This window comes from Teleopsis dalmanni, chromosome 2, assembly GCF_002237135.1.
Source record: "Teleopsis dalmanni isolate 2A chromosome 2, ASM223713v2, whole genome shotgun sequence".
NCBI lineage: Eukaryota > Metazoa > Arthropoda > Insecta > Diptera > Diopsidae > Teleopsis > Teleopsis dalmanni.
The window spans coordinates 33,961,428-33,981,463 of record NC_051847.1 but is presented as its reverse complement, the minus strand read 5'-3'; the positions used below and the strand labels follow the sequence as shown (position 1 = coordinate 33,981,463).

The 20,036-nt window shown below is 26.6% G+C and overlaps 1 protein-coding gene across 1 annotated transcript in view; it reads left to right on the top strand.

Annotated features, from left to right (window-relative positions):
• The first annotated feature begins 1,409 nt into the window (after nt 1–1,409).
• Nucleotides 1,410–20,036, top strand: part of LOC119674286 (dual specificity protein kinase splA-like) — a 51,535-nt gene continuing 32,908 nt past the window's right edge. Inside the window, exon 1 of the mRNA XM_038085418.1 lies at nt 1,410–1,966. Within this exon, the coding sequence (XP_037941346.1) occupies nt 1,941–1,966 (26 nt within the window). The 5' untranslated portion in view covers nt 1,410–1,940. The remainder of the gene's footprint in view (nt 1,967–20,036) is intronic.

The window sequence follows — 20,036 nt, the reverse complement described above, 5'->3', positions numbered from 1 at the left end:
AAATATTGGCATATCACTTATATAAAATATAATTATTTTAAATAAAAATAAAAAATTATAGTTTTTAATTAAATGATTAAACTATAATTAAATAGCCCGTTCAATAATTATTTTAAAATATTTTAATAATTTATAGTAATATAATTTTAATATAGGAATATAATTATTGCTGTCTTTATTGAAAACCATTGTGCCCATCCTCTTACTTATTTTTCTCTTTTCTTTCAAGTCTCTTCCATATAAAAGTAGTAACTTTCCATTAATTTCTAAATAATTTTTGATGTAATTTTATTTATGTATTCGCAAGCAGACGGTACTCATACAAATTATATATTTTTAATATAATTTTATATAGTATACTCGTATATATCAAAATTTATTTTGTTTCTACGTTCATTCTTAAATAACATTTTTATTTGCAAATACAACAAAACAAAAAAAAAGGAAATAAGTAAAAATTAAAGCAAAAGTTTGTTACTTTGCCACCACAAATTTTAATTTGTGCCGGTGTGCTGCATTCGTATTCCTCTATGTGCTTCGTTTTTCTGTGTTTGTTTTGTTTGTGTTTTAATTTCTTTCATTTGTGCTGTACTGTGCTGTGCAGTGCTGTGTGCTGCTGCTGCTTGCTTGCCTTCTACGCAATCTCCACAGTACGCAGTAAAGTAGTAAAGTAAAGTCGTCGGAGTTGAAAGTAGAATTCAGTGTTGTAGAAGTATTTATGGTAACATATTTGGCCCAGTCAGTCAGTCAGTTTTACTTCATCGTTTCGCTACGTGAAGAATTTCGTAAATAAATTCATTCCTGTTCTGGCGCGACCAGTTTTTTTTTCTCTTTATTTCTTTTCATTTTTTGTATGTGCTTCCACTTTTTGCAGTTGTTTTTGTTTTTTTGTTTTGAGTCGTTGAAAAAAAAAAAGTAAAAATCATTTTGTATTATGAGTTAAAGAAGGAGTAAATACACCTAATAATAATAAACAGACTAACAAAACAAACGTAAATCAAACACAACACTTTTTTTGTTAGTTGTATGTTTTGTCAATGTGTGCATATTTTCCTTTGAGTGTGTTGTGTGTGTGTGCAACAAATTACTTTTTTTTTATATTTTTTTTGTTGCTTGATGATGATTTCATGTTCACGGTATTTCGTTCGGTTTTAAATGAAAAATAATATTTAATAGTAAATAATAATCAAAAATATTAATAAATTAAAAAATTTAATTTTATTCAAATAGCATACAACAACAATTACTAAGCAATAAATCAGCGAAGAGTTTGTGATTTTTAAAATATAAAAAAAATGCTTTTAAAAAAAAAATAATAATTTTTTATATAAATCTTAACTATAAAATATTGAAATAATTGTGCAGAAATTTTTAAGTGTTCTTTAAAGAAAACAAAGCAAATAATTTTAATGCAGTTACAGCAAAATATCTACAAAATACAAAATTTGCTACTTGGCAACCGCCAAAACAACAAAAAATTCGAAATGTGAATTCCTTTAAACTATGAAGAAAAATTCAAAACGAAAAAGTCTAAAGTTCAGAATTGTTACTTTTAAATTTGCCTCATAAATCGTTGCGCTTGCAACTTTTATCCTTCCTTCCGAACACATGTGCTAAATGTGCTAAAGTGAAAATTATTTTGCAGTTTGCTTTTAACTACAAAACAAAAATAAAACAAAAACAAAAATAAATAAAAAAAAATAAATTTTTTTTAACAAAATTAAATTGTAAAGAAAAGTGTTGAAAAGAAAAACAGTGAGAATTCTAGGACCAACGTGTTGCACAATCAACAATATAAACAAAATTGCCCCTTAATACCCTACACACTAAAACCACTTTGAAACTGCAGCGGATATTTCCGATAAAATTAATTCTTCCAAGTTTCTTTTATTTATAAATTTTTTCGTTAAAATTTTTCTTCAGTAAGTCGGTAAAAACCTATGGATGACCCATCAATCACAAGAAGGTAAGTTTATTTTCATTTAAACATAGTGTTTACTAATTTATAACAGTTATTGTAATTATTAAATAATTTTTTATATATAATATTAATGGAAGTATTTATTTTATATATTATTAAGAGGAGATGTGACACTTCTCGGATCTATTGTGCCCCCTTCTGGACTTAGAGTAGGTTTCCACATATATTTTCTATATTTGTTGAATATTGTCGGTTATTGATGTTGATCTTTGATACTTAACTTCTCAAGACCCTTCTGAAAACGTTTGCACCAATCGTAATGTCTTGTATTATTCATATTTCATAGAACTCCTAGCACTTCGTATCTTTTGTGCCACCTTCTGGGTTTAGAATAGGTTTCTACATATATTTCGTCTATTTGTTGGACATTGTCAAACGTCTACACCAATCGTAACTTCTTGTATTATTCATACTCAACATTCACAAACAACATTTTGAATAAAATGCGGTGCTCTATTGTATTATTGGTGCTACTGATTCCTATGTCAATTTCTAGTCCCGTCTGGCGTTTAGGTTGTTTTTCCGAATTGTTTGATGAGTCGTGAATTGGTTCTTTGCAAATTAACAACGTCGATTGTCTTTTACAATCTTTAAAATATTCTTGAAATATATTATTGTAAGTTGAAGGATATGGTATAAATTGTCCAAAAAAGAAAGCAATATCTGGAGATGTGATTTGAATATGAATCAAAATCCAAATATTGAAAAAAATTTTGATTTTCGGAGATTAAAAAATGTATTGCAAACTCAAAATTATTTAAATATCTCCGCCTGTTTTTTCAAACGGATCGCAGTCTTACACAGAACTCTATTTGTGTATTATTGAAGATACATACACCTTTCCTTAGCAGATTTGGTTTAACAATTCTAAAGTTAATAGATAAGTTAGCTTGATTTGATTTGTTATCTAAATATATATTATTTTGTCTATAGTAATTGAATTTAATTTCTTACTAGAGATTTACATTTACAAAAACACAGGTTTTTTCTCATATTCTATGTGACTATCCAATTTTGATCTGGATCGGAATGAGAATGCAGGAGGGAATGCTTTTGACTTTATTTAATAATGCTTTAAAATTTTTTTTTTATTAATGTACAACAAAATAATATATTATATATCTGGGATACCTGACTAACTACACTTATATTGTGTTATAAAAAAAATACCTTGCCATTCCTTGGCTTATAAAGACTTAATTATCGTGGTTAAATAGGAACTTTATATTGTACAACAATTTTTAAATTCTATTTGGTATGCACTTTTTATAGTAAAATGTTTAAAAACGATTTGATAATGCGTTTAATTAAGAATTAAATTAATTAAGAATTAAAAGAATAATTAATCTCCTTCTTTTTGATGTGATGTGTAACATTTTTATGAATTTTTATGAGCTTGTTTCCATTACATATCTTTATAAGTAATATATTATTAACTTCTTAGGTATACTTCAACTAGAAGTTATATTGAAATTCTTGGAATTCTCCATTGAGTTGCGTTATGTTATTTTGTTAATATTGAAAAACCACAGATATTATAATTTTATTTACAATTTTATAATGACTCAATGAGGAGGTCAGTATGGGAGGTCAAGGTTCTACAAATAAATGTTTATATAAAAAAACCAAATAAAATTTACACAAAAATGTACAACTGCTCACAGACGAAATGGAATACAATAAATAATTGATAAAATAAATTATATAAAATCCATCCACCAAAGCAATTTTCTATAGTGTGCTTACATTGCAGATAATAAAAAAATCAAATTAAATAAATAAGAATAAATGTGCTAAAACCTAAACAAATAAAATATGTCTATTTTTAATTGTTGTATATGTAGGCATTTATTCTTTTTGAATTTTTATCCAATTCTAGAACTACAACTTCAACAATGAATATTCTTTGTTTTGTTATATTCAGTCTTCAAATCACTGAAATTTGTCATTCCAAAATATGGATATATGTAATTAATATTCTCCCTCTTTATGTTTGCTTTCAAAGCACAGTCATACATAAGATAAATAGTAAATAGTTTACTATCTTAAAAGTTTTTTTTAAAAAGAGAGTAAAGATTGTTTAATAAAAAACAGCAATTTAATCGCTTTTATAAAATATCTTGGCTAGCACTAAATGATTAATGAAAACCTTAGTTCTGATTTCAATTCCAAAAGTTAATATAGTTCCTATTTTTATTTTACTAATTTGATATAAGACATCCTTATAACAGTTCTATACAACTGTTTAATTTTTGACAAAGACAATCTTAATCTTAGAGATCTTAATCTAAACCAGGAAGTAGGCATAATAGACTCGATAGTTGCAGTGTCACATCCCCTCTTAATGGTAAATAAATAAATAATCTTAAATCCTTTAAAATATCTAAAACAAATAGTAATTATAATTTTAAAACCACTTCAATTATTTTTTTTAAATAAATATAGATATCACATATTTCATTTTCTTTGTAACTCGAACAAATTTATGTGTAAAATAATCTCTCTGCAAAATTTTAAAATTGCAATTTTATACCCCAACCGTTGCACAAATTGTTTATATAAATTCTTTTCCAAGAAAAATTTATAGATACTTCAAAACTATATTTTTTCTTTTATAATGAATAAGTTGAAATACGTAAATTGTATAAATAGTGATAAAGAAACTTTTTATTTTGTTTATTATTCTCTATTCGTGTTGAAGTTTATCTCAACTCTATAGTATCTTTTATATACTTGTTGCATACGTATATACGCTATACATTTTATGATATTATATTGAACGTTTTATTGGGGAGAGAAAGATAGATATTACAGACTTTCATAGCAGCAATAATGAAATTCTAGACATTATTCAACAGCAATTCATATGAATTTGTAAGTATTTATAATGGCAGTTGTATATATTATATATTACTCAATATCTATTTTGTTTCATTCTATTTAACTATAGAATTTTTTTAATTTTATATATTATTTTATATAAATACAATACATAGTAAATAATATTGTGACAAAGATCAGTTTTAACCGAATGTCTGTTTGCGATACTATTAAAAATGTATGTCCAAAGGTTGAACAATTGCTTAGAACTACACACACAGCTTAAAATTGTACTCAAAGAGAATTAATATAGTTCACTTAGGCTTTTAAAAAAGAAAGATCAAAGATATATAAGCTTTTGAAAGACGTGCACTGACAGCACGATAATGAGGATACGCTATTCTTATTATCCACGTAACTCCGATATATATTATCAATATGTAAAGCTAAACTAATTTATTTATCGTTTAATACGAACTTCAAATCGTCTATAACAGTGATTTCCGACGGGTGGTTCGCGAGATGGTTCAAAATGGTTCCTGAATCAAATTGAACAAGTATGAGTACATAGCTTGAAGTTTGTTCACTTAGACCTCTATTATTAGAAAATAAGCATAAAAAATTTGCAAGCAATTATATACCTATTTCATAACCTATATAATGCACCTATACACTTATACAATTCATTATACATTATACTATACCAGAGATTCATTAAGTATATTAAAATAATCATACAGTTTATTATTCTTAAACTTTGTGGTAGCCCCTACTAAAAATAAAAATATCATAGTGGTTCTTGGTCAAAAAAAATTTCAGAACCTAGAAATAAAAATTTAAAAAAAAAATAATATAATGTATACACAGTTACAGACAATAAGTAATTGCTTATACATATATCGATTGAAGTCGATTGTTAGGTCGATTGAAGTTTATTGTCCATTGTTTGGCAAAGATCGTTTCTCCAGGCATTCTTATTTTTCTCCAGTTATATGCTTTAAAAGTGATTATGATTATCTTAACCTGATCATCTTACCGAAGATACAGTATTCTATTGTCTTCTTACGTCGATAGCTGTTTCAAATACCTTTTTCCGCTAAAGTAACGTCTTTCATTATCACGTAAAGAACAAACCTGCGAAACCGTTCCATGTTAGTTAATCCGCTGAGTAATATAAAAGACGTATAACTCATGATTATTTTTCTGTTATTGGAATATTCATTTTCTTTTCTTGTCGGTGGTCTGACCATTATTCACTAATTTTAGACTACTTGACAATGGAACTTTTGTAAGAAGCTACTCTCTCTTTATTTCTATTCAATTTGTAATCAAAATATTTAACCTGTTGCCAACTGTATATAAGCTTTATAAAATACAAGTCAAACAATTTTTCTTTTGTTTACAGATTTCATATAATTTATTTTTCGCGAATTTTGTTATTCTGTAATAAATACCTCAACACATTTTAAGAACTCAAGCCGCACGATTATTAATCATTTTACTAAATGACAGTATTGTATATTGCTGAAGGTGTTGCTCATTTGTATGATTATATTTTTGGTTAATTTTTTATATCATCCAGAAGCATTTTTTTTTCTTAAATCAAATATACATTTTTACCACCTAATTTTGATGACTTAATAGCTATTTAAATTGGGAGTGGCTCTTCAACTTTTGCTTTTACTTTATAAATAATTTTTGAATAATATTAGTTAGTTTTCTTTTTCTCTTTTCTCTTTTCAGTTTAATATTTAAAATTTTTTATAACTTAAATTCAATATTAATAAATGTATTAATGAGAAACTGCTAAATATAAATACCGTCTTTTCTTATCATTTATTTTTTGTTAGTTAACAAAAAAGTAGTTTGAGACTACGAAGAACTTAAGTACCGTCATTCTTTGTTTAGAAATGAGTAGCAATCTATTGTTTGTATTGTTATCACATAATTTATTAGAGCAAAATAGTCTCTATTATAATTTTTTTGTGTACTATATATAGTATGTAATCTAAGATATTTATTTCGAAAGAGTAAACAATATCTACAATTATAAAGTTAAAAAAAATTAGATTGGCAAACTGGTACACTAAGATTGCAGGCTAAATATATTATTTTATAATCTTTAAATACTCTTTTGTTAGACGTCTGCTATAACTTAACCAAATTTGTGTTTTTTTTTTTACAAATGTTCTGTTAGTGACAAAATTGTTAATTTCACCGTCTTCAAAAGCGTCTATAGTGATAAGATTTCGTAAAGAAACTTAACATGTTGACCTTATTAATAAAAACATTAATATATACTAAATAAGGAGATTAGATGATTTAAATACCAATGCATTTATTTAGTATAATACAATAAAGCTTAAATAAATATTTCCAAGTTTATATTTTTAACATGAGTTGCGAAATTAATTGAATTTGAATTTTGACATCTTTAAAGTCTAATTCTGTTAAATGTCGACTACATCTCCACAGAGAATCAAGTGTAAAAAAAACGATTATTTGAATAACTGTATAAATACTGGTCTCATATAGGTAGTTTCCAGGAGTCCAGAACTTCATTTGTCAGTTTACTAGAGACGAACAGGAACTGAGGTTGCTGGCGAGTTCACTGAACATATTAATCTGTGGTACCATTGTTATAAGAAAACTCCTCTTTGATTGAAAAATAAAATGCAACTGATTATACTTTTGTTTCAGTCACTATCTTTTGGTTTTTGAAAATTTTTAATGCGAATAATTTTGTCCTTCATTTGTAAGGTAGAATGTCATATATTTTAGTAAAAAATAGTTATAGAACAAGAAATCGAATAGTCACAGTAATCGCTCCAAATGGAGACATAAATTCTTGGTCATATCTATATATAAATTTATCTATATCTATATTTATATATATAAATTTATATATCTGTCTATATAAATTTATACGTTTCAATTTTGATAGAATATACCAGTTAGTAACCTTTATACGAGGATTTAATATTGCTTACTAGATATTATTAAGCTAATAAGCTTTTGTTGTTATAGATCTCTTTTCATATTTTTGATTATTATATTTCACCATATGGAATAAGTTGTTGGAATGTTTTTTAAGAAATACTTTATAAATGCTTAATAATACTTTTGATATCGCGAGGTGTCTTTGGTAAAGGATCACAGTCGTTACGGATTGAAGGATTTGATATTGGTTCTTTATGTACATAGGTACTATAGTTTTCAGAGATAAATATTTTAATTATAAATTCAATACATATCATATGAACATATTAAACATAAATGTCTCTTGATAAAAATTGTTAACTGCTCTTTTGAGTAATACATATTAAGGTCTACATATACGGTAATACATATAATCTGATATATTCAAGACGATTCTATCAATTTACACTGAAACTTAAAAGTAGTATTTAGTTAGTATTTATTAAAAGGTTGCTGGTTTATAATAACAAAGGAACAATAAACATTATATACTTTTTGAAAGTCGAAACTGATGGAATTAATTCCCTTTGATTAAATTTCATTTGATTATTTCATTAATCAATCCGAAGCCCTTTACTGCAATGCATAAAACAATATAAAACACCCTCATTCAATCTTTAAATCAACACAATTAAGACATGCTCCAGAATATATATTCGTATATGTGGTATATATATTATATGACTACGTACATATTATACATTTATATTTACATATCAATTCTATCGACCCCAAAATAATAAAAAACTTAACTGAAAACACCCGCATTGCGAGTGTGTGAAGGAATCGAATCATTGTTCTTCGGCACTGAATGCAACTTGTAATCAGGGTTGTTATCATGATGAGTGGAAAAATGTTTCTTGTATGACCAAAAGTCGTAAAAACTAAAAAGGAAAATAAAATATAAATTGCATTCTTTTGTTTTTGCATTGCAGTATATTGTGTATATAAAAATATATACACAGAAAAAAATTATGAAATAATTTTTATAAAAAATTCAAATAATTCTTATGTTATCAACATTTCAATTTTAAAGTTTAATAAATTATCACAATTAAGTTAAAAGTTGTGCAACAAAAGTGCAATTTTTTAAGAAAATATATAAAATGTGCTACATAAATTCGATACTTTCAAATGTAAACATAGTATATCGTTTACAGTATCTCAATTAAGTCGTTAGCGCAATTAATTCGCTTATTGTTTAGCAGTTAATTAAATTTCACATACAAGAATTTTTGAGATGATGGAAATATCTCAAAAATTAACTCAACTATCTCACTTTCAAGTGTCATTTCAATAAAGTAATCATTTAGGAATTAGCCACATTTTACATACAGAGATGTTAGAGATAATTGACTCGAAAAGCATAATTTTTCTGTTTTTAAATTTAGTGACGTATTAGTGTTATTAAAATAAAAACAAAACAAATTGTTTTAAAAAATAAATAAAAGGAATTACTAACATATAAAAAAATTAATAATTTTTATAATAACTTAATATTATTTAACTCAATTCTTTTTTATTATTTATTTATATGTGAGTTATTGCTAAAATTTATTTTAAAGTTGAACAAGAATAAGGATCTAAGCTACTAGATCCTTCGCATCTAATTTAATCCTTAGTTTTCTATTATATATGCAATTCCTTTTAGGTTTTTGCTTTATTTCGCTGTTCGATAATTGAGTTGCCATAAAGTAAACACCTTTCAATTATCGCTAATTGAAGTACGCCTAATTGATGTAAAATATGTAATGAACTTTTTTTAATATTTAATTATTTTAAACATTTTAATTAAAAGTGTTTAATTGCTTCATATGGAGCAGAAGTATTTAACAATATCACAAATAAAAATTTTTTATATTAAGACTTTATGTGGTAAGAGGAAACATTAATTGTATTTAAAGTCGTATTAATAGTGAAATATGCACTACAGCAGTCTACAAAAAATTTTCATACCTTATGAAAGAAAACTAATTTAAAGCTTTAAAAATCCGCCAAAAATCAAAAATAAAAAAAATGCAACTGTAAAAACCAAAAAAATTTTTCTTCTCTCTAAATTTAAAGGTAAAAAATGCAAATACATTTTATTTTAATACTGTCTTATGTTGGCTGTACATTATAGCCCCGCAGCGATTTGCTGGCTATGAAAGCAAAAATCTTTAGTTCGCCCAACACACCAACAAATTATTTACCAAGATTTTTGTTTATTCACTTTGATACGAAGATTTGCAAAAGGTTATAAAGTAACAAAAAAAAAATATTCACTTTGGTTAGTCAATGACGTAAATCGAACAAAGACGTCTTTTATAAGCCAACATCCTTTGCACTCTTGCCACAATCACTTCCACCACTGCATTTCGCAAGTACCATATTGATATTTTGCTGATAGAACTGAAGCTGGTGTTATTATTAAGTTGTTAAATGCGAAGAGCTCTTTACTCTTGAAATACTTCGTTGACATTTAAAAATACATTTATGGCCATGTCTTCAACTTGGCACAATTGCAGCCACCAAGTTGTAAGACAATAAATGCCTTATTCTTATTCATGCACATATATCCTTAACCAGTCTCTCTTATCAGCTATTCATCCTTTTTACTTCAACAACATTGAATGTAATTTGACCCTTTTTATATCTTCTTTTGTCACTTCTTACACTTCTTACAGACAATTTGATTTATATGTCTGCTGTTGAGAACTCTTACACTTAGAAAAATATTATCATTTTGGTGATACTAAGTGTTGTAACTAAAGAAAGAAAACTGATACAAATATCTTCAAGTGAAATATAAAGTATCTAAAGTATAATACATAATTTTCTTGGCTCTTTAAGTGTTGTTCTTTTTGTTAAGTTTTTGTTTTAGTAACGCAAGTCGTTTCATCTTTTATAGAGAAAATTAGGTACACCTTTCTTATGAATTGGCTTTAAGACGACTGCTTTAAGACGGATCAAAAACTAAGAAAGTATATATAAAACTAAAGATTTTCTTACTTCTTTCTGCTTACAGGAACGGTCGGACTTACCGACTAAGAATATCACAATTCTCATGGAAGTGTTTTATCATCACAGACTACTGGCTCTAAGACGAAAATGTAAAACTGAATATTTTTTTACTTCATTCTGGTTCCAGAGAATTATTCGAAACTTCGTCTAAAAATGAAGATTTAAAACTGGAGATTTTTATCGCTTCATTCTGGTTTAACAGACCAAGAATCGTTTAGAGTTCCAATAAGCAGATCTATTCGATTAAAGCAAAAACAAGTATTTTTTCCCTATGCCTAGTGTGCGTGTAAGGCCCTATGCTCCATTGGGAAAAGAGTATAATAGAAGAAGAACAATAGTGTGTGTTTAATACTTATTAAAAGTTCTCTTAAGTTGTTTCGTAACTTTTTATTAATATTATTGAAGTCTAGGCTGATTTTAAGAGTGGTTTTCTTAAACCCTCCTTCCTCGAAAAACAGGTTTTTTTTGTCTTTTTTAAGAGAAATGTAAATTACAAGTTATAACCGAACTTAGTCGGTGTTATAACCGAACTTGGTCGGTGTTATGACCAAACTTGGAGGATGTTATAATCGAACTTGGTTGGTGTTATAATTGAACTAGATCGGTGTTATAACTGAGTTTGATCGGTTTTATAACCGCTTGCTTTGATCGGTGTTTTAACTTGCTTTGATCGGTGTTATAACCGAACTCAATCGGTAATGGTGTACGGTTCCAAGTTGTTGTATTCAATTTCAAAAACTTGCTTGGGGTCCATTTCGATAAAAGTAAATGACATTTTATTGTCTGTGTTTATGTAGACCGGAGGTATATGTAGGTACATTTACAATAATTTTTGGTTTGTTTATTAACAATAGTTCTTAAAAATTGCTAACTATAACTAACTTTCAATTTATCATTTTTTTGGATTATAAATCCTTAATATTGTAATAATAATATAGAAACCTTAGTAGTGCATATTGCTCAAATTTCAGTTTTTTTGTGCTAAAAAAGTTACGAAAAAAAAAACAAATTAGTACACTTAAAAAAATATTGTGTGCAATAATATTGAAAGAAATAATAATTAATAATGCATATATCATGATATTATTATAGTAATATTATAATAAATTAAACTAATAAATAACTTCTTTAATAATTTTATATTATTGAAGTTGGTATTTATTTATTATAATAAATTGAAATATTGTTAAGTACCTTTTTAGAAATATATTTATATCTGAAATATAGAGTTTAATATATTAAAAAAGTTTAATTAATAGTTGATTAAGTTTAATTAAGTTTATTGAATTGTCTCATTGCAAACTTTCAGTACAAAATTCAAATTCAATCCTATGTTTTAATTGTAGTAAATGTTTATTGTAGTATTATAATTCGGAAGCAACAACAATTGCGTTACGTTTATCACATTTTTAATCATAAGCAGTGTCATTTATTATATTAAATGGCATTTATTATGATACAATCTTTAACTTGCATGCACTTTAAGTTAATATGTAACTATTATATTTAATTTTTTTTATTCAATATAAAATATTTTTGATTTTTTCATTTAATTTTATTAATTTCTTAAAATATTTTTTTGGGTTGCCATTAAATTTAGTTCACAAAAGCTCGCTGAAACCTGTATAAACTGCCATTTTTTCAAAAAACGAGGAGTGTTTTTCCTTTTCCTTTTAAACGTCTTTGACACGCAAAGCGCGGATATAATTCGATAAGTGCGAGTGTTTAGCGATTAATTTTTGTTTTTTTTTTTTTCGTTTTTGGAAAAAGATTATTAGAACGAAGCAAATGCAGCAGAACACATTTTAACGATTTTCAACAAAAGTAAGAAATTTGGAGCGACCGACCCAGTCGTTAACTTAAGCACATTTTTTTGCCTATAGTTATGGAAGCTTTACGCTGACGTCATTTAAAATATGAAGTTGGTTGGTCGAAGGAAAAATTAAAATCAAATTGCAGCGATAAGAACTAAATATGCAGTTTAGACTTTTAACTAATAAATCAAGTAAGTAGGTTAAAAACTTACTTCCTTGCTTAAGTTGAAGATTATGTATTATATATTAAAAGTAATAAAATATATTAATGTTAATTTTTTCTTGCTAAGTGTGACGCGTCTTTATGCCGAAAAGAAACTATTTAAAAGTTAACCGGATTCGAATAGCAAAGAAAAGACAAAGACAAAAATTTTTATTTAATTTGTTGAAATTTGGCTGATCATACAACGCTGTTTCGAGTATTGCCAAGTAGTCATCATCAGTGGTCTTAAAAAATATTCAAATATTTTAATTAGTTCATAGTCCGTATATAATTTGTTTGGACTGTAAGTGCCAGGCTTAAAATATATTGTTTTTTTTTTTTTGAATTCACAATTTGAGCGATCTTTAAAAATATTAAGATCTCTTTAATTAACCACTAGTAATAGGTTTATAAATCCGTGAACAGTAATAATCCATATATGTAAATTAACTGTAGAAATATCATTAATCATATTCTTAAGAGAATAAACTCTACTTATAATAGTTATTCATAGTTAGAAGTGTTATTAAATAATTGTATTTGTTAAAATTTACATTTTCTCAAAAAATTGGGGGCTATCATGTCAAAGAGACCAATCTGACATGTCTATAAACTTGGTTTTGTGCATAATTTCAAAGTTACCGACGGCTTTTAATCTCTTCCTATCTAATGATGAGCACTCTCACACATGAGGTAGAGTACAGTTTTCTCACCGCCCGCAGTGTTATAGCTTCGACAATCGTTATTAAAGGGTAAATCAAGTCTAATTGCATTCTAATATTCGTTGTCAGCACCGATACCACTGTAATGCATTGGTTCCGCCTTCGTTGAAGCAACAGACTGGTACAAATTTTAACTAATATTAACCAATTTGAACATTTGAATCTTATTATCTTATAAGAAACTTCATTATTTAAGGCTTGCTTTGCCAACCTTTGGTACTAATGTTTAATTGTCATTTTTGCTGTCGCACAACAAATACAAATATCAGGAGATTAAATATTGGAAATTTTGGAAAATTCTTTTGCTTTACAGTTGCCCCAGATGTCTCTTTTCATCAGGTAAAAACCATATAAAAGTAGGAGAATACTAAATCACTTGTTAAGTATAAATTGAGGGTGTATTTTGGTCAGTTGTCCATTAAATACCGATATCTGAAATTTATCATAGTAATCCAGAACAGGTAGAAGAACTCAGTTCATTATAATCATGCGAGTTATTGACAGAGAAAGAACATTAAAAAAGATATCAAGATGTAGTTTCTTATGGCTAGTAAAAGGGGTGGCATATGGTAGATGTAAAATTTCATTAATAGTGTGCTAACTACAAATTCTGTTCTGGGTGGTAATAGCCATGATTATTGACTGAAATCGAATCAGAATGGTTTGAGGAATTCAGGAAGAAACTCAAACCTCGTGATTTGAAGCAAGTTAGAAAGTACTCGAAAAATGTCAGGAGTGAATGTAATCACAACAGGGTCAAGTATCACCTAGCAAGAGATAGTGAGTAGTTGTCTATCGTATATGTGAGTTACTTTAGATTTGTGAAAGATAAAGAAGTTTAAGTACTGGTTGATTTGTAACAGTAAGAACGGTGAATAACTCTTCTTCTTTAAAAGATACGAATTAATGAAAAACCAGACGGAGAAGGGTTAGGGAGAAAAGAAAGTCAACTTCTGATTTTTCTTATACTATCCTTGGAGAGATAAATTCGGCTATAAATGAATGTAAAAGTAAAGTGTTTTTTGTTGAGTAAAGTGTTTGTATATAGTCACAAATAATTTACGTTCATTTCTAAATAATGATGAAATCGGATAAGTGTATATCTTTTAGTTATTTTGTATGAATTGAAACGGACTTATATTCAAATATTTTATTTGTTATTGTTAAAAAATATTGAGTAAATATTTAAAAAGTGGCTTATAAGGCCTCTTTTTTCCAACTCTGTATACTTTATTAATTGAAATATTTTTTAATTGAATTAAAAATTATAAATTCCATCGCCCCAATTTGTCTAGAAGTCAATTTCTTTTGTTTATGGTTAATTGATAATTTAAACTAGAAATTTTTATCAGCTATTGCTTTTATTAAAAAGTTTTTGTTTCTTATACTATATGGTATATACTTACATATACACATATTTGTATCACTCCCCCTGAATAATTGTTTATAGTTTTTCATGTGTATAAGCAAAGTCTGTTTACTTACACTTATACATACATACATACATACATACATATGTAGATAGCAATTTTAAAGATATTATTAGCTGTTGTTGTTGTTATTGTTGTATAATTTGAAGACTATGTGTCAGTGGCCTTTATTTTTTTTTTTTTAAATATTTTTGCATTTTCTTATTGTTTTTATTTTAATTTATTTAATTTTTTTTTCTGCTTATATTGTTTTTGCTGTCAAAAAACTTTTGACGTTTGCATGTTTCCATGTTTTTTTATATGTATACATATGGCAAATTATTAAACATATAAACATTTTTATATATTAGTACTTTGTATATATAAATACATATCGTATGAGTGCTCAGTTTTCATCATATGCTTCTACATTTTCATATGATTTAATATTCAAGGCAGGTTTTTCTTTCTGACTGCTTGCTGGCATTTTTTTCTATTCTTAAATTAATTGTTAAAGTTTAAACCGTTTATTATTGTTATTGTTAATTTTTTTTTGTATTTATTTATTTATTTTTTTTTTATGGAATCTCTTTTATCATATGAATTTGATTAATAAGTTTATTGTTGTTGTGGCTACTGTATGAGATACTTTGATGCTCATGTGCTGAACTACATTATTAGACATTTGCTGTTGAAGTATTGGTATTACTGCTTATTGACTTTGCATTGTTTGCTTTAGAAATACTTTGATTTGCCGTTAGTATTTTATAGGTTAGTTTTATTTTCTTTCAATTCTTTTCTTACTTCACATTCATATTTTTATATTCAATACAATTCAGGTTAAATCAAGTGAAATTTTTTTTTTGTTTCAAACAAAAATTTTAATTAAGTACTTTATATATATTTTTTTTTGTTAATAAGTATTTCAATAAATCCATAAATAAATGCTTCTAAGAATAATAACATTTTTAATATATTCATTAGTAATGTCTGTAAAGCAACATATCAAAGTATAACGATGTTCGAGCGGTTCGAGTGTACTTCAGTTCGAACATTCCAATCAAACACTTTAAATATTCGAAAAAGTTCTAGGTGCTATATATTTTTTCTTCTCGGATAGGTCATCTGATAAATATTTTATTTTATTTTTATTTTGTTTTATAGAAAACAGTACTTCGAAAAATTTCTTTAAATTTTCGCAGATATTGGCGCTACACAAAGATATCTCAGATTTTCGTAAAGCTTACCTGCTGAATATTTATTCAATATTATTTTCGTCTTGCTTTTTAGAAAGTAGTACTTCAAACTGTTTCTATAGTTTCCGTAATTTAATCATATTAGGTTGTTTGCATTTCTTTGGCGTGAAAATAATAAATGAATTATTGTTATTGCTATTGCAATAAAAGGTGAATTAAAATTAAAAGTAAAAAACGAGTTAATGTGGCGTTATCAAGTGCAAATCCTCCTCTTACCCATTGAAATAAATCAATTCCTAAATAAGGAAAAACAGATAATAGATTCAATATATTGAATATATTTAAGTGCAAATCTTCCTCTTACTTATTAAACTAAATCAATTCCTAAGGATAAGGAATAACAGATAATAGATTCAATATAATTGAATTCGAAAACTTCGAATTTTCGAAAATATTCTAACTGCTCGATGAAGTTCAAGTTTCTTGCACAATACACCTGATAAATATTTTACCTTATTTTAGTCTTGTTTTTTTAGAAAGTAGTGCACCAAACTGTTTGAGCAGTTCGGGCATAGTCGAATTTGAACAATTGAATCAAAGTATTCGATTTTCGAAAATGTTCGAGCGGTTCAAATATGTTCTAGCTTCACGGACAGCTCTTCTGATAGATGTTTTATTTACTTTTCATCTTGTTTAATAGAAAGTAGTGCTCCAAACTGTTTGAGCAGTTCAAGCTAGTCGAATTCCGAACAATGGGATCGAAAACTTTAAATTTTCAAAAGTGTTCGAAATACTCAAAGATGTTCCAGCTTCAGGGACAGCTCTTCTGATAAATGTTTTATTAAATTTTCGTCTTGTTTAATAGAAAGTAGTGCTCCAAACTGTTTGAGCGTTTCAGGTATAGTGCAATTTCGAATAATAGGATCGAATACTTTAAATGTGTGGGAACATTGGAGCTCGAGCGACTATTAGAAAGCTCTTAGGGAGACAAATGTTCAAACACAAACATATTCGAACATCTAAATGAAGAATTCAATTTTCTATCAACTCAAATAATAGTTATAATATTTTTAATATGTTTGTTGTTTATCAACAATAATATTCATATGTTTATATTTCTGCATAATTGATATCAGCATACCATTTTTATTGTTATTTTGCTAAATTAAAATGATTATTTTAATGTTTATTCTACTTTAAATGTTACTCACATAATTACAAAATATATCAAAACACTTGCAATTACTTCTATATACATATTTATTAGCTGGTGTTATTACTTATAGATACACTTGCATCATTTTACGGTTTATTTTTCTCATAAAAGTCAATAATGCTTTCAATCTCCTCGACCTCACATCGCCTGGAACTACATATGTTCTATTTTTCCTAGACTTCAATTTAATAATGCACATATCAGCTACTTCTACAAATTGCATTTTACACTTGAGACATCATCATCGTCATCGTCTTTCAGTCATTTCTTTGATTAATTTATAAATAAAAATGCACAACTATAAGAATTGCTAGTAAAATACTCGCAAGTATGTAAAAATGATTAAACTTGAATTCAATAAACTTGGAGTAGAATGTACATATGTACGAGTATTAAATACTTGGAACGAACTGACATAAACTTGGTTAAATGGGTTCAATCTTAAACATTACGAACGACACGTACAACCGTAAAATATCTTCGTTAGTAACTAACAAATTAAGTATTTACGCTTATTATTTTTTTACTTTATTTTTTTTTTAGTGGTAAATAGGAATAGTGAACGGTTTTATTGTAGAAAGCTGATGACCTCACCTTGAAACTTTTTTGTTTATTTATATTTTCATTTCTTTTGTTATTAAAATTAATATTTTTATTCAAAATTGTTATACATATTTAACAAAATATATTACAATTACTAATAGATTTAGATCAAATAAAGGCTATATAACGAAATATTGAAATTAGAAGTGTAGAACAGTGATAAACAAATCATATATAGTTTAGAATTGGACACACCCTTAATGTTTGTTTTATTCCCTATAAATTTCCGAAAATAATTTATTTATTATTTTTTTAAACTTGTTTTATGAAAAATAGTAGCAACCCAATTTTGGCCCTCTATAAACTGATACATTACTTGAAAACTAATTAACTTATATAGAACGCAAATATTATCATCTCTCTTGTAATCAGGCGTTGTGGGTTATGCAGAGAAAGTATAAGAATATATCTAAGCAATCTTAGAAACGTGCTCTGCAACAAGGAGATTGGATAAATATGATCTTATTTTTTACCCAACCTTACCAAACAACTTATTGCACTCCGAAGAATTATCAGAAACTAATATCGGTGATCTAATAAAACTCTTAAAGACAATAAATTAGTTTAAGTGATGCGAGTAGGTCTTGAATTTCAATTCGACGTATCTTAGCAATCCTTCTCTGAATCAATAGGAAAAGAGTTATGTGACAATAAACGCTATAGATAAAGACAGTGATATGCGTGCAGTTGTTTTGTATAGTCAAGTGCAGATGTTATAAGAATATAACATTTCAGTAAAAAAAAACCAATAACGCAATTATAAAATACATTGTAAAAGTAGGGATCTATTTCTATGTGTAACTGTATATAGACCAGTGGTAAAAACATTTTTTTTTGACCAAGGACTCAGAATGAGTTATTGCAATGGTATTTAGAAAAGCGGATTGTAGTAGGATCGATTTATGTAAAGAAAATGTATTTAAACTATAATTTGATTTTGTTGTTGTTAAAGTAGTAGTTATTGGGGAAACAAGCTTGACTCGGGAGTATGGCATAAAATTCTTATGTCGTCATTTATTTCTACGATCTATGATCTTTAATGATACTTTCTATACTTTTAATAATATAGTATGTTAACCTTATAGTAATTTCTTAAAAACTATGTAATATAATTACTTTTTAAATGGTAGTTATGGTAAAATTAAATATTTAAGCATTATTAATTTAAAGGAGAACTACTACAGTAGTTTTATTTAATAAAATTTAAATTAAAAAACAGAAAAAAGTTTATTTTTCAAAATTATTATTTATCTAAATTTTAGATTCTAAAATGTACTCCATTAAAATAGTTTAGAAAAAACATTTATATAATTTACTGCCAACTTGCTTCTATTCGGATACATTTTTTTGGCAATGTGGTTTTAATGGAATTTTTTCAAATATTTTCTATTATTTTTGCTATTTTTTTAATTTGAACAATGTTGATTATTTCACATTACCTTTTAAGTTTTTTTATTTATCAACTCATTTGTAGTGTGACAATTTTTTTGCTGTTTAATAACATAATTTCGTTAGAGATTGTTTATCCACGAAATCATCAACTGAGACCTTTCCATTTTTTTGTATTTTTTACCACATAAAACTGGCTTCCAGACACGATTGTAAAAGCTTTTAATAAGCAAACGAAAAATAGTGCAATTAAAGTTGGTCATATAAGTTAGTCTAAAGATACTACAATATTTAGTATTATAAACTTACAACAGGTTACAGTTGTATTGGTCTCAAAAGTATTAAGTATGTAAGTCAAACTATTGATTTCCTCAATTTGAAAACTGAGGGAATTCGACTAAATTGGTTGGAATTCGACAGGGGCATAAGCCCCCGTTAAATCATTTTGTCAATTTCACAAATTTAAATAATATTAACTATTTAAAACCATTTTGACAATATATCAGATATTTTGTAGCTTATAGTAATCTAATATAGTCATCCTTTTTTCAAAAATAGTATTCGATGATGACATCTATTTGTTAGGATTGAAATTTTAATTCATATTATGGTGAAATTCTGATGAATTTTTAGATCTCATTTTAAACAGGTGGACCGGATCTTATATCTGATATTTTTATTTTTTTCTTTTATATGTACTTC